The sequence below is a fragment of the Salmo salar genome, chromosome ssa09 (genome assembly GCF_905237065.1).
Source record: "Salmo salar chromosome ssa09, Ssal_v3.1, whole genome shotgun sequence".
Lineage (NCBI taxonomy): Eukaryota > Metazoa > Chordata > Actinopteri > Salmoniformes > Salmonidae > Salmo > Salmo salar.
In genome coordinates this window covers 95,618,216-95,632,603 of record NC_059450.1, presented here as the reverse complement: position 1 = coordinate 95,632,603, position 14,388 = coordinate 95,618,216, and the positions used below count along the sequence as shown (strand labels likewise).

The 14,388-nt window shown below is 41.0% G+C and overlaps 1 protein-coding gene across 2 annotated transcripts in view; it reads right to left on the bottom strand.

Moving 5' to 3' along the window:
- LOC106612267 (protocadherin-11 X-linked) overlaps positions 1-14,388 on the bottom strand; it is a 267,425-nt gene that overhangs the window by 134,219 nt on the left and 118,818 nt on the right. For both annotated transcript variants that reach the window (XM_045724242.1, XM_045724243.1), the window contains exon 4: positions 9,460-9,519. In XM_045724242.1, coding sequence (XP_045580198.1) covers positions 9,460-9,519 — 60 coding nt within the window. The remainder of the gene's footprint in view (positions 1-9,459; positions 9,520-14,388) is intronic.

Sequence of the window (14,388 nt, the reverse complement as noted above, 5' to 3'; positions counted from 1 at the left end):
CAAACCCTTCAGTTTAACTCTAACCCTAACCCTTCAGTTCAACTCTAATCCTAATCCTAACCCTTCAGTTTAGCTCCTTAACTAACCCTTCAGTTTAACTCTAACCCCAACCCTTCAGATGCACTCTAATCCTAATCCCAACCCTTCAATGTATCTCCATAACTAACCCTTCAGTTTAGCTAATACTAATTCTAACCCTTCTGTTTAACTCTAATCCTGACCCTTCAATTGAGCTCTAATCCTAACCCTAACCCTTCAGTTTAACTCCAATCCTGACCCTTCAATTTAGCTCTAATCATAAACCTAACAATTCAGTTGAGCTCTAACCCTTCAGTTTAACTCTAACCCTAACCCATCAGTTTAACTCTAACCCTAACCCTTCAGCTTAGCTCTAACCCTAACCCTTCAGTTTAGCTCTAACCCTAACCCTTTAATATAGCTCTAATACTAACCATAACCCTTCAGTTTAGCTCTAACCTTAACCCTTCAGTTTAGCTCTAACCCTAACCCTTCAATTTAGATCTATTCCTAACCCTTCAGTCCAGCTCTAATACCAACCCTAACCCTTCAGTTTAGCTCCATAACTAACTCTTCAGTTTAACTCTAACACTAACCCTTCAGTTTAACTCTAATTCTAACCCTAACCTTTCAGTTTAGCTCCATCCCTAACCCTTCAGTTTAACTCTAATCCTAACCCTTCAGTTTGGCTCTAATACTAACCCTATCCCTTCAGTTCAGCTCTAATCCTAACCCTTCAGTTTAACTCTAATCCAAACCCTTCAGTTCAGCTCTAATACTAACCCTAACCCTTCAATTTATCTCTAATCCTAACCCTTCAGGTTAAATCTATCCCTAATCCTAACCCTTCAGTTTAGCACTAAACCTAACCATTCATTTTATCTCTAATCCAAACCCTTCAGTTTAGCTCCATAACTAACCCTTCAGTTTAACTCTAACCCCAACCCTTCAGATGCACTCTAATCCTAATCCCAACCCTTCAATGTATCTCCATAACTAACCCTTCAGTTTAGCTCTAATACTAATCCTAACACTTCAGATTAGCTCTAATCCTAACCCTTCAGATTAGCTCTAACCCTAACCCTTCAATTTATCTCTAATCCTAACCCTTCGGGTTAAATCTATCCCTAATCCTAACCCTTCAGTTTAGCTCTAACACTAACCCTTCAGTTTTGCACTAAACCTAACCATTCATTTTATCTCTAATCCAAACCCTTCAGTTTAACTCTAACCCTAACCCTTCAGTTCAACTCTAATCCTAATCCTAACCCTTCAGTTTAGCTCCATAACTAACCCTTCAGTTTAACTCTAACCCCAACCCTTCAGATGCACTCTAATCCTAATCCCAACCCTTCAATGTATCTCCATAACTAACCCTTCAGTTTAGCTAATACTAATCCTAACCCTTCAGATTAGATCTAATCCTAACCCTTCAGATTAGCTCTAATCCTAACCCTTCAGATTAGCTCTAACCCTAACCTTCAGATTAGCTCTAACCCTAACCCTTCAGTTTACCTCTTAACCTAATCCTTCAGTTTAGCTCAAATACTAAGCCTAACCCTTCAGTTTAGCTCCATAACTAACCCTTCAGTTTAGCTCTAACCCTAACCCTTCAGTTTAGCTCTAACCCTAACCCTTCAGTATTGCTCCATAACTAACCCTTCAGTTTAACTCTAACCCCAACCCTTCAGATGCACTCTAATCCTAATCCCAACCCTTCAATGTATCTCCATAACTAACCCTTCAGTTTAGCTCTAAAACTAATCCTAACTCTTCAGATTAGCTCTAATCCTAACCCTTCAGATTAGCTCTAACCCTAACCCTTCAGTTTACCTCTTATCCTAATCCTTCAGTTTAGCTCAAATACTAAGCCTAACCCTTCAGTTTAGCTCTAATCCTAACCCTAACCCTTCAGTTTAGCTCTAATACTAACCCTAACCCTTCAGTTTAGTTCTAACCCTAACCCTTCAGTTTAGCTCTAATCCTAACCCTTCAGTTTAGAGCTAATCCTAACCCTTAAATTTAGCTCTAACCCTAACCCTAACCCTTCAGTTTAGCTCTAATCCTAACCCTTCGGTTGAGCTCTAATCCTAACCCTTCAGTTTAGCTCAAACCCTAACCCTTCAGTTTAGCTCTAATCCTAACCCTTTAGTTTAGCTCTATTCCTAAACCCTCAGTTTAGCTCTAATGCTAACCCATCAGTTTAACTCTGACCCTAACCAATCAGTTTAGCTCCATAATTAACCCTTCAGTTGAACTCTAATCCTAACCCTTCAGTTTATCTCTATTCCTAACCCTTTAGTTAACTCTAATCCTAACCCTTCAGATTAACTCTAACCCTAACCCTTCAGATTAACTCTAACCCTTCATTAACCCTAACCCTAACCCTTCAGTTTAACTCTAACCTGACCCTTTAGTTTAACTCTAACCCTAACCCTTCAGTTTAACTCTAATCCTAACCCTTCAGTTTAACTCTAACCTAACCCTTTAGTTTAACTCTAACCCTAACCCTTCAGTTTAACACTAATCCTAACCATTCAGTTTAACGCTAACACTAACCCTTGAGTTTAGCGTGGTAATTGCTGCATTACTAGCCCTGTTGTTTGGCTGCTGGAGGCATTGTATTTTATTATACTGTGTGAATCATCATTAAGAAGTGCTTATTCACCAGCAGGTTCCCCTGGCATCAAGACCCTGCCAACGGTTTATACATAGATGTGTTATACAGAGATTATGTATGGTGAATATCCCAAATTAGAAGAAACGTGTCTAATTCTACATGGCTTGTTCTTTGAGGTTTAGGCCGGGTATCTGCTGATTTTAACAGCTGATTTAAAAAGGGCTTCATAAAATGCATTTCATTTGATGAATTTATACCAGGATACTACTCCACTGTATGCTAAACAGATATAATTCTCTTGTATATTGTATAGTGGACTGGCCAAGCATGCTAGATAAATAATGTGTTAGCAGCATGGACACCAGGGTCACTCGGCATGTGTGCTATTGGAAAAAAACTGCGTGATATGACATCATGGAACGTGCCACCAAATTACCCTTTTCCCCTCGTAGTGCACTACTTTTGAACATAGCCCTAGGGAACCTGGTCAAAAGTAGAGCACTATATAGGTAATAGGGTGCTATTTGTGACGCTCCTATGGTTTCATGAGGAGGGATGTTTAATAATTTTTGTTTGCCATAGTAATTTCATGAACCTGGCAGTGACAGGGTTGGGCATGATACCCCATACAGGGAGAGGTGGATGAACCAGTCCCCTTCCATCATCCCAACCATCTGCCATCTGCCTCCCCTGTTACACTATACACAAAATATGAACTAATTTCATTATTGAAGATTTAGTACAAAATACGTACTCATTTCATTATTTAATATTTACTGCCGAAAGGAGAAAAAAACTTGTTAAATTAGTGTTATTCAGAATCCTCTTGAGCTGTTCACAATATGTCTTACAATGTGCTTGCCTCTAGAAATATTATAGCTTCCCCCTCGCCTTTCCCCTTCTCAAAAACAGAGGAGGGGTTTCGCTGTTCAATTATTCACTGATAGACAGAGATTCTTTCTTTGAGTCTTTAGATTTTTACCAAGAAGACACCAAATGAAGAACATCAAAAAACTGTTTGTTGAGATTGAATAAGGGAGGGAGGGACTGGAGGACCATGCATTTAATGTGAGCAATTATTGTAGACGAACAATGTTCAGACCCCAGAGGATAGTCAGTAGTTTAACAATGTTCAGACCCCAGAGGATAGTCAGTAGTTTAACTATGTTCAGACCCCAGAGGATAGTCAGTAGTTTAACAATGTTCAGACCCCAGAGGATAGTCAGTAGTTTAACAATGTTCAGACCCCAGAGGATAGTCAGTAGTTTAACAATGTTCAGACCCCAGAGGATAGTCAGTAGTTTAACAATGTTCAGACCCCAGGGGATAGTCAGTAGTTTAACAATGTCCAGACCCCAGAGGATATCAGAATGTGATGTATGGCTTTTGGAGTACAATCACTATGGAAACCAGAAACCCTATTCCCTATTTAAAGTGCACTACTTTTAGTGCACTACCCCACAGGGCTCTGGTTAAAAGTAGTGCACTATGTAGGGAATATAGTGCCTTTTGGGACACGGAACCAAGTTTTTGCCACCCACTCGGACAGCCGTTAATCATCTTCTTTCCCTTTAGATACTGGCACTGCAGAATTTGGCCAATGTGTCAAGAAGCAATTATGTATACTTAGTGCTCTCTCCCACCCTCCCCTCCCCTCTCGAACACTCTTTATATAATCACAGTGCCGGAGAGCCATTTATCCTTCTCTCTCTCTCTCTCTCTCTCTCTCTCTCTCTCTCTCTCTCTCTCTCTCTCTCTCTCTCTCTCTCTCTCTCTCTCTCTCTCTCTCTCTCTCTCTCTCTCTCTCTCTCTCTCTCTCTCTCTCTCTCTCTCTCTCTGTTCATTTTTTGTATATTTTGGTTGACGGCCAGACACAACACAATGCAGGCTGAGGAAGTAAACAGGAATATCCTAAGCTTCAATATAATCAAGCGTTCCTTGTATCTAAATCACATTTTCTCTCATTGATTTCTTAGATATTCATTCTGTCACTGATTGACTGTTAATGACCATACTGGCCCTGCGTTCTGTACGCTCTGTGTTTAATGTTCTGTGAATCCGGATCACGGAGAATAATGTGACTGGACGAGACGAGAACATATGTTCCACTGGTATTGAGGCAATTGCAAATCTCCAAAGTGGCGTTGTTCGCTTCATTATATTTTACATCAGTCCAGATCAGCTGTTTTATAGAGTGAGGGCTGATGAGAGAGGCGACATGGGACATTGCAAACTCTTCCTAAAATCTCAAGGACAGTATATGCATGCAGATTATTCCTGGTGATATGCCACCCTTTTCCCTATATAGTGCACTACTTTTGACCAGGACCCATGGCACCCTATTCCCTATATAATGGCCAGAGACTTACACATAATATCTGTCCCAAATGACAACCTATTCCCTATAGTCAAGTCTCAAATATAGTCAAAAGTAGTGCACTACATAGGGAATAGGGTGCCATTTGAACTTCATGATGAGCGGTTACGGTTCAGGACCATGTGAAAGACGTGGCTGTGATTCCAGGACCATGTGAAGGACGTGGCTGTGATTCCAGGATCATGTGAAGGACGTGGCTGTGATTCCAGGACCATGTGAAGGACGTGGCTGTGATTCCAGGACCATGTGAAGGACGTGGCTGTGATTCCAGGACTATGTGAAGTATGTGGCTGTGATTCCAGGACCATGTGAAGGATGTGGCTGTGATTCCAGGACCATGTGAAGGACGTGGCTGTGATTCCAGGACCATGTGAAGGACGTGGCTGTGATTCCAGGACCATGTGAAGGACGTGGCTGTGATTCCAGGACCATGTGAAGGACGTGGCTGTGATTCCAGGACCATGTGAAGGATGTGGCTGTGATTCCAGTCTCGTTTTTTTTATGTCGAGTGACTCAGGACCAAGCTGATTGCAACGCTCATTATTTCCCAATGACAGGGACAGTATCGTGTTGTATTATTTACTGTCAAAAGCAGGTAGACACGCCACGATGTACAAGACACTCGGCAGCTTTCAACGGCTCAACAGTCACTTTAGAAAGCTGTCCGAGCATTAAAGGTGCAGACTGGGATTTGGGAACCTAGCTGTTCAATGGTCATTTCAATTTTACATTTTCACCATTGATTCTTGAAGAATATAAATTATTAGTACCCTGTGAGTATTTCACAACTGTCAGTAACTTTATCATAACTTTATCATAACCCATGATTTTACGTTTTATTCCTCTGTTGTTTATAAAGTAAAAACAAATAAAGTATAGCTTCAGAATATATTTAAATCTACATATTGGATAGTCAGTCCTGTCAGTCCTTGCATCTAGAGTGCTGTCAATGAATTTGAGAGGTTTTACATTCCCTTAGCCCCACCCTCAGCTGTATACAGAAACTAGTGGCGAGCAAACATTTAGCTGTTTTTCCAATCCCAGATTGTAGCTTTTAGGCTGAAAAGAGGTATAGTTTCAGCTGAACCCATGATGACAGGCTGTCAGACTGCCCTCTCCACGGACTTTCTTTTAACCATGACTTAGGCTTCAAAGGAGGTTTTTAAACTCTTGACCGTGCCATTCAACCAGAAAAGGACATGGCCATTTTGACACTTTTTTCCCTAAGTGAACTGGAAGACGTGAGAGGATTTCACTACATAACACATTATCACGTTCACCAGTGGCAGAGTCAAGTGGAAAGTTAGTTCGATGTGTGATGATTACTTGAATAAGTCTGGAGGATGGGGGATTTATACTTTGCATAGCCAAGTGGGAAATCAATGAATACATTTGAAATTCTCACATCATGTCAAAAATGTGGTACTTCTAATTTGCATGTATAATGTGAGTAGTAATTCTTAATTATAACAAAATAAATAGAGTGGATGTCATTAATATAATTTAACAGGGAAAATAGAGTTTTTGCATTAGTTACACATCTCTCAGTGAACAAACGAAATCCAGCTTTACTACATATAGAAATATGGATATCAAATATTCTGTATTCTGACGCAATCGGTCTATACAGAGTAATATACTGTATCCTGAATAGGTCTATATAGAGTAATATACTGCATCCTGTATAGTTCTATTGTATCCTGTATAGGTCTATATAGAGTAATATATTGTATCCTGAATAGGGTTATACAGAGTAATATACTATATCCTGTATAGGTGTATATAGAGTAATATACTGTATCCTGTATAGGTCTATTTAAAGTAATATATATTATCCTGTATAGGTGTATACAGAGTAATATGGTGTATCCTGTATAGGTATATTTAAAGTAATATATTTTATCCTGTATAGGTGTATACAGAGTAATATAATGTATACTGTATACTGAATAGGTCAATTTAGAGTAATATACCGTATCCTGAATAGGTCTACACAGAGTAATATAATGTGTCCTGTATATGTGTGTACATAGTACTATACTGTATCCTGTATATGTGTATACAAATAAATATAATGTATACTTTATAGGTCTATACAGAGTAATATAATGTATACTTTATAGGTGCATACAGAGTAATATAATGTATACTTTATAGGTGCATACACTAGGTGCTTACACAGTAACATTCTGTATTCAGAATAGGTTTATACAGAGTTGTGTACCCTCTCCTGTATAGGTGTAAACAGAGTAATATGCTGTATCCTGTATCGTTGTACACCGAGTAATATACTGTATCCTGTATAGGTGTAAATAGAGTAATATACTGTATCCTGTATAGGTGTAAACAGAGTAATATACTGTATCCTGTATAGGTGTATATAGAGTAATATACTGTATCCTGTAAATGTGTATATATAATAATATACTCTATCCTGTATCGGTCTATACAGAGTAATATACTGTATCCTGTATAGGTGTACAGTGAGGGGGAAAATGTATTTGATCCCCTGCTGATTTTGTACGTTTGCCCACTGACAAAGAAATTATCAGTCTATAACTTTAATGATAGGTTTATTTGAACAGTGAGAGACAGAATAACAACAAAAAAATCCAGAAAAACGCATGTCAAAAATGTTATAAAATGATTTGCATTTTAATGAGGGAAATAAGTATTAGACCCCCTCTCAATCAGAAAGATTTCTGGCTCCCAGGTGTCTTTTATACAGGTAACGAGCTGAGATTAGTAGCACACTCTTAAAGGGAGTGCTCCTAATCTCAGCTTGTCACCTGTATAAAAGACACCTGTCCACAGAAGCAATCAATCAATCAATCAGATTCCAAATGCTCCACCATGGCCAAGACCAAAGAGCTCTCCAAGGAAGCCAGCGACAAGATTGTAGACCTACACAAGGCTGGAATGGGCTACAAGACCATTGCCAAGCAGCTTGGTGAGAAGGTGACAACAGTTGGTGCGATTATTCGCAAATGGAAGAAAGACAAAAGAACTGTCAGTCGCCCTCGGCCTGGGGCTCCATGCAAGATCTCACCTCGTGGAATTGCAATGATCATGAGAACGGTGAGGAATCAGCCCAGAACTACACGGGGGGATCTTGTCAATGATCTCAAGGCAGCTGGGACCATAGTCACCAAGAAAACAATTGGTAACACACTACGCCGTGAAGGACTGAAATCCTGCAGCGCCAGCAAGGTCCCCCTGCTCAAGAAAGCACATATACATGCCCGTCTGAAGTTTGCCAATGAATATCTGAATGATTCAGAGGACAACTGGGTGAAAGTGTTGTGGTCAGATGAGACCAAAATGGAGCTCTTTGGCATCAACTCAACTCGCCGTGTTTGGAGGAGGAGGAATGCTGCCTATGACCCCAAGAACACCATTCCCACCATCAAACATGGAGGTCAAAACATTATGCTTTGGGGGTGTTTCTCTGCTAAGGGGACAGGACAACTTCACCACATCCAAGGGACGATGGATGGGGCCATGTACCGTCAAATCTTGGGTGAGAACCTCCTTCCCTCAGCCAGGGCATTGAAAATGGGTCGTGGATGGGTATTCCAGCATTACAATGACCCAAAACACACGGCCAAGGCAACAAAGGAGTGGCTCAAGAAGAAGCACATTAAGGTCCTTGAGTGGCCTAGCCAGTCTCCAGACCTTAATCCCATAGAAAATCTGTGGAGGGAGCTGAAGGTTCGAGTTGCCAAACGTCAGCCTCGAAACCTTAATGACTTGGAGAAGATCTGCAAAGAGGAGTGGGACAAAATCCCTCCTGAGATGTGTGCAAACCTGGTTGCCAACTACAAGAAACGTCTGACCTCTGTGATTGCCAACAAGGGTTTTGCCATCAAGTACTAAGTCATGTTTTGCAGAGGGGTCAAATACTTATTTCCCTCATTAAAATGCTAATCATTTTCTAACATTTTTGGCATGCGTTTTTCTGGATTTGTTTGTTGTTATTCTGTCTCTCACTGTTCAAATAAACCTATCATTAAAGTTATAGACTGATCATTTCTTTGTCTGTGGGCAAACGTACAAAATCAGCAGGGGATCAAATACTTTTTTCCCTCACTGTATGTAGAGTAATATAGTGTATCCTGTATCGGTCTATATTGAGTAATATACTGTATCCTGTATAGGTTTATATAGAGTAATATACTGTATCCTATAGTAATATACTGTATCCTGTATAGGTGTATATAGAGTAATATACTGTATCCTGTATTGGTCTATATAGAGTAATATACTGTGTCCTTGAGTAATATACTGTATCCTATACTAATATACTGTATCCTATAGTAATATACTGTAACCTGTATTGGTCTATATAGAATAATATACTGTGTACTGTTATAATATAATGTATGCTGTACAGGTGTATATAGAGTAATATACTGTATCCTGTATAGGTCTAGAGAGAGCTTACCTTATGGGGACACGTGGATGCATCTGAGTTCAAGGACTTTTCCGGTGTCTGGCCCTGATTCTACAAGATAGAAAAGCACATTATCAGAAACATGCTTACTGTGGAAAGCCATTTCCAACACAACACCATTTGTGACAGTAGGTTGTCCGTCCCAAATGGCACCCTTTTTTCCCTTAATAGTGCACTTCTTTTGACCAAGACCTTTAAGAACAGTGTGCCATTTGGGACAAACATAGATGCAGCTTATTTTCTCTCCCTTATTCTCTGGACCATACAGAGTTTACGTGACCCTACTACATCAACAGGTAGGTTTTTAGCCGTTTCATAATTCAAGAATAAAACTGCACTCTTGGCTGTAGATGTTTATCTTGAAAATATAATCTTGATTTGCTTTCACAGAGTATAATAACGGGGTTTTTTTGTTGCTTTTTTGCTTTTTTTGCTTTCTGGAAAGATTACAAACCTTCTTTAGCAGTCAGATGAGTTCACATAACATATGGACCTACTACTTACAACACAGACCTTACAGTCAGATGACCTTACAGTCTTCTTTCTAATACAGCGATGCATCATTCAGATGCAAAAAAAAAAAATGCATTAAAATAATCCGCTATGGTATGTCGTCAAGCCAACAACAGATGGTCCTGCTGTTTGTGTGATTATGCCGAGATCGCTCAAGTGTTTGCATACACACAATTTTTCCAGGGAAACGTATTCCTTTTCACGCGCAACAGGGAATGTTTGAGCCTAACAATGACTAATAACAGGGGGAATGAACAGGCTCACATGGAATGGAGAGGGGCTTTACAGCCCCCCCACCCCCCCCCCCCCGAAACCTTAACTAGCTACTTCAGGAGACCACATTGATTCCAAGTAGGTGTCAGCCATTAGCCCCTCATATTCAATTATGTTACCGGGGGTACCGCCTAATACTCCCTGACACCATTAATGTCTTCCTTATGGAATCACCAGGAGAGAAGAGACACAGAACTGCCCAGACTACCAACATCTATGTTTCATCACAATTTAAAGAGAGTCTAGGGGTGAGGGAGAGCGAGAGAAGAGAGAGAACCACACTCACACACTTACACTTACACTTTCTTCACACACACACACACACACACACACACACACACACACACACACACACACACACACACACACACACACACACACACACACACACAAAGCACACCCAAGCACACACACACATATATACAATCCCAGCTAGCTAGCTTCACTGGCACTGCAGCAGCAAGCAGCGTAAACACTCATCTCATGTAATATTAAAGGGCCGATGGCCAAGCTTTGGTTGTCTGAATTAGTCAAAACAATTTCCCCCCACAGAGTAGATACTGGAACTGTTACTATATCAGGAGAAATGAACTTTCATATAAACATGACAGAATTTTGGGAGGCATGGGGGAGGAAGCTGTGTGTGTGTGTGTGTGTGTGTGTGTGTGTGTGTGTGTGTGTGTGTGTGTGTGTGTGTGTGTGTGTGTGTGTGTGTGTGTGTGTGTGTGTGTGTGTGTGTGTGTGTGGTTTTTTGGGGGGATGAGGGTATGATGAGCATGACTTGATTAACTCATTAAGTTCGAAATGTTCGATTCTTGAACACGTGCTTTCCGCTAGTATTCCATTTTCAAGTTATTTAGTTTTCACTTATTTAATGAATTTAGTCCAAACAATATGATGTTATATATAAACTGTAACCTGAGCAGTGCTTACAGTTCATAAACCAACACACATAGGCTTTCCTGTTGCAAAGGTGAACTACAATCCACTGTGTACGTAGGTTGACGTCAGCAACCCTTTTCAATGACCCTGTCTGCTCGTTCGGGCAAATCTAAGCCCAGAAAGTGCCCGTCATCAGTGCCTAATGCCTTTAAGCTGATACTATTATTGTTCTGTTCACAATATGCATCGCACAGGAAGACACATCGTCACATGATAATGGACCTCCTCGAGAGAGAGTGAAATTACAGTAGGGTGAGAAAGTAATGTGTAAAAATAAGACGTTAGTCCCCTCTGATTAAACGTTTCCTACTTGTCAGCGTCTGAATTCGGTTTGAGAGCCATTTCCTCCTCCAACATTAATAGAATACCAAACAAGTCACAATAATAACAAGATATCAGCTACGGTATGTTATTATGGAGCGTTAAAAGTGACACACTTTCACTTTAGAGGACTCAGGCTCTCATGGAAACGGGCAACAGTCTTCTAAACTTTTTGCACAAGATTCCACACTGTCCCTTCCTTGTGAGAACATACCCCCCCCCACCCCATTTCCCTAGCCACTTTAGCAACGGGCTAAACACTGCTCTAATCTCTCAGCCGTCAGTGTAGAAACTTACTACTGACTGAATATGCCACAGTATAAAAAGGGGAACACTTTGAAATGTCAGCTTTTCCACAGGTGCATGGAGACACTGAGTACTGTCTCCTATGCTGAGCCGTCTCCAAAGCACACCCAATCCCTTTTAAGGATGGAGGATACACTCCAGCACAATGGGTAGTCCCAATTATTAAGCATGAGGGATTCCCACAGCGAAAAAACTCAAATTCACAATTTTCATTCATCTGCTTGCTCTGCCCTCATATTTAGCATCAAATTGAAGTGTTTTACCATGTTCTTTTCAGGACAAGTAGTATACAAAATGATTTCAAATAAACAGTTGCATTCACAAGTTTTATTGACAAATTTCAATCAAGAAAAAATTGTCCACCAATCAAAAACCTTATTAAAAATAAATGTATAAGAATGCTGTAAGTACATAAATTGTTTGCTCAGTGGGAAATGAATACTGAACTAGTCAGTGATAACTGTGTAGAGTTTGTGACAGCAACTACGTGACATTATTATACTATTATTATACTACGTTGTGGGATTTCCTAAGATCTTCTTTGCAGAAAAACCCTTACCTTTTAATGACTCTTGTTGTGAGCGTCGTAGAGCAAAACAGATTAGATGCATGTTCATGAGAGTCTTAGCTTTTCACAGTGGGTGGAAACACTGGAAGCACTACATTATGCTGGGATGACAGTGGCACTCAAAACGACCCTAGATCTGCAATGTACAGTGCATTCGAACCCCTTGACTTTTTCCCACATTTTGTTACGTTACAGCCTTATTCAAAAACATGTTTTAAGAAAATGTTGGACTTGAATCCTTTAAATAAACTACTTTAGTCTCCTCTACTGTAGTCTCCTAGTCTCCTCTACTGTAGTCTCCTCTACTGTAGTCTCATAGTTCCCTCTACTGTAGTCTCCTCTACTGTAGTCTCATAGTTCCCTCTACTGTAGTCTCCTCTACTGTAGTCTCATAGTTTCCTCTACTGAAGTCTCCTCTACTGTAGTCTCATAGTTTCCTCTACTGACGTCTCCTCTACTGTAGTCTCTCCTACTGTAGTCTCCTAGTCTCCTCTGCTGTAGTCTCATCTACTGTAGTCTCCTCTACTGTAGTCTACACTACTGTAGTCTCCCCTAGTGTAGTCTACACTGCTGTAGTCTCCCTTACTGTACTACACACTACTGTAGTCCCCCTTACTGTAGTCTCCTCTACTGTAATATCCTCTACTGTAGTCTCCCCTACTATAGTCGTTCCTACTGTAGTCTCCTCTACTGTAGTCTCCCCTACCGTAGTCTCTCCAACAGTAGTCTACACTACTCTAGTGTCCCCTACTCTAGTCTCCCCTACTCTAGTCTCCCCTACTGTAGTCTTTTCTACTGTTGTCTCCTCTACTGTAGTCTCTCCTACTGTAGTCTCTCCTACTGTAGTTTACACTACTCTAGTCTCCCCTACTGTAGTCTCATCTACTGTAGTCTCCCCTACTGTAGTCTACACTACTCTAGTCTCCCCTACTGTAGTCTCCTCTACTGTAGTTCCCTCTACTCTCTCCTACTCTAGTCTCCTCTACTGTAGTCTCCTCTACTGTAGTCTCCTCTACTGTAGTCTCCTCTACTGTATTGTCCTCTACTGTAGTCTCCTCGTCACTTGGGTACCTTGAAAAGCACAATACATGTATTCATTAAACAGAGAATGTCGATTTAGATAAGAGGTGTAGATCAAAACAGAGTAGCCTAATGGACAATTCAAAGACAAATACATTTCTAGAAACACTCTGTGCGGTCTAAGGTGCTGCATCGCAGTTCTAAAGACGTCATTACAGATCTGGGTTCGATCCCGGGCTGTGTCGCAGCCAGCCGTGACCGAGAAACCCATGAGGCGGCGCACAATTGGCCCAGCGTCGTCCGGCTTAGAGGAGGGTTTGGCCGGCCGGGAAGTCTTTGTCCCATCGCGCTCTAGCGACTCCTGTGACGGGCCGGGCGCATGCACGCTGACACGGTCGCCAGTTGTACAGTGTGTCCTCCGACACATTGGTGCGGCTGGCTTCCGGGTTAAGCGAGCAGTAGTGTGTCAAGAAGCAGTGTGGCTTGGCTGGGTCGTGTTTCAGAGGACCTTCGCCTCTCCCGTGTCCGTACAGGAGTTGCAGCAATGAGACAAGACTGTAACTACCAATGAAAAAAAAATATCATGAGTTTCAGCAATGGAACAAGACTGTAACTACCAATTGGATATCATGAGTTTCAGCAACGGGACAAGACTGTAACTACCAACTGTTTATCTTTAAATTGGGGAGAAAAAGGGAGATTTTTTTTTGACTTCCTAACAAAGTGAGTGGGCTGTTTGAGTTGGATAGCTAGCATTGATAATCCACAGCTGTTTCCCTTTCTTCACACACACACACACACACACACACACACACACACACACACACACACACACACACACACACACACACACACACACACACACACACACACACACACACACACACACACACACACACACACACACACACACACACACACACACACACACACACACACACACACACACACACACACACACACACACACACACACAC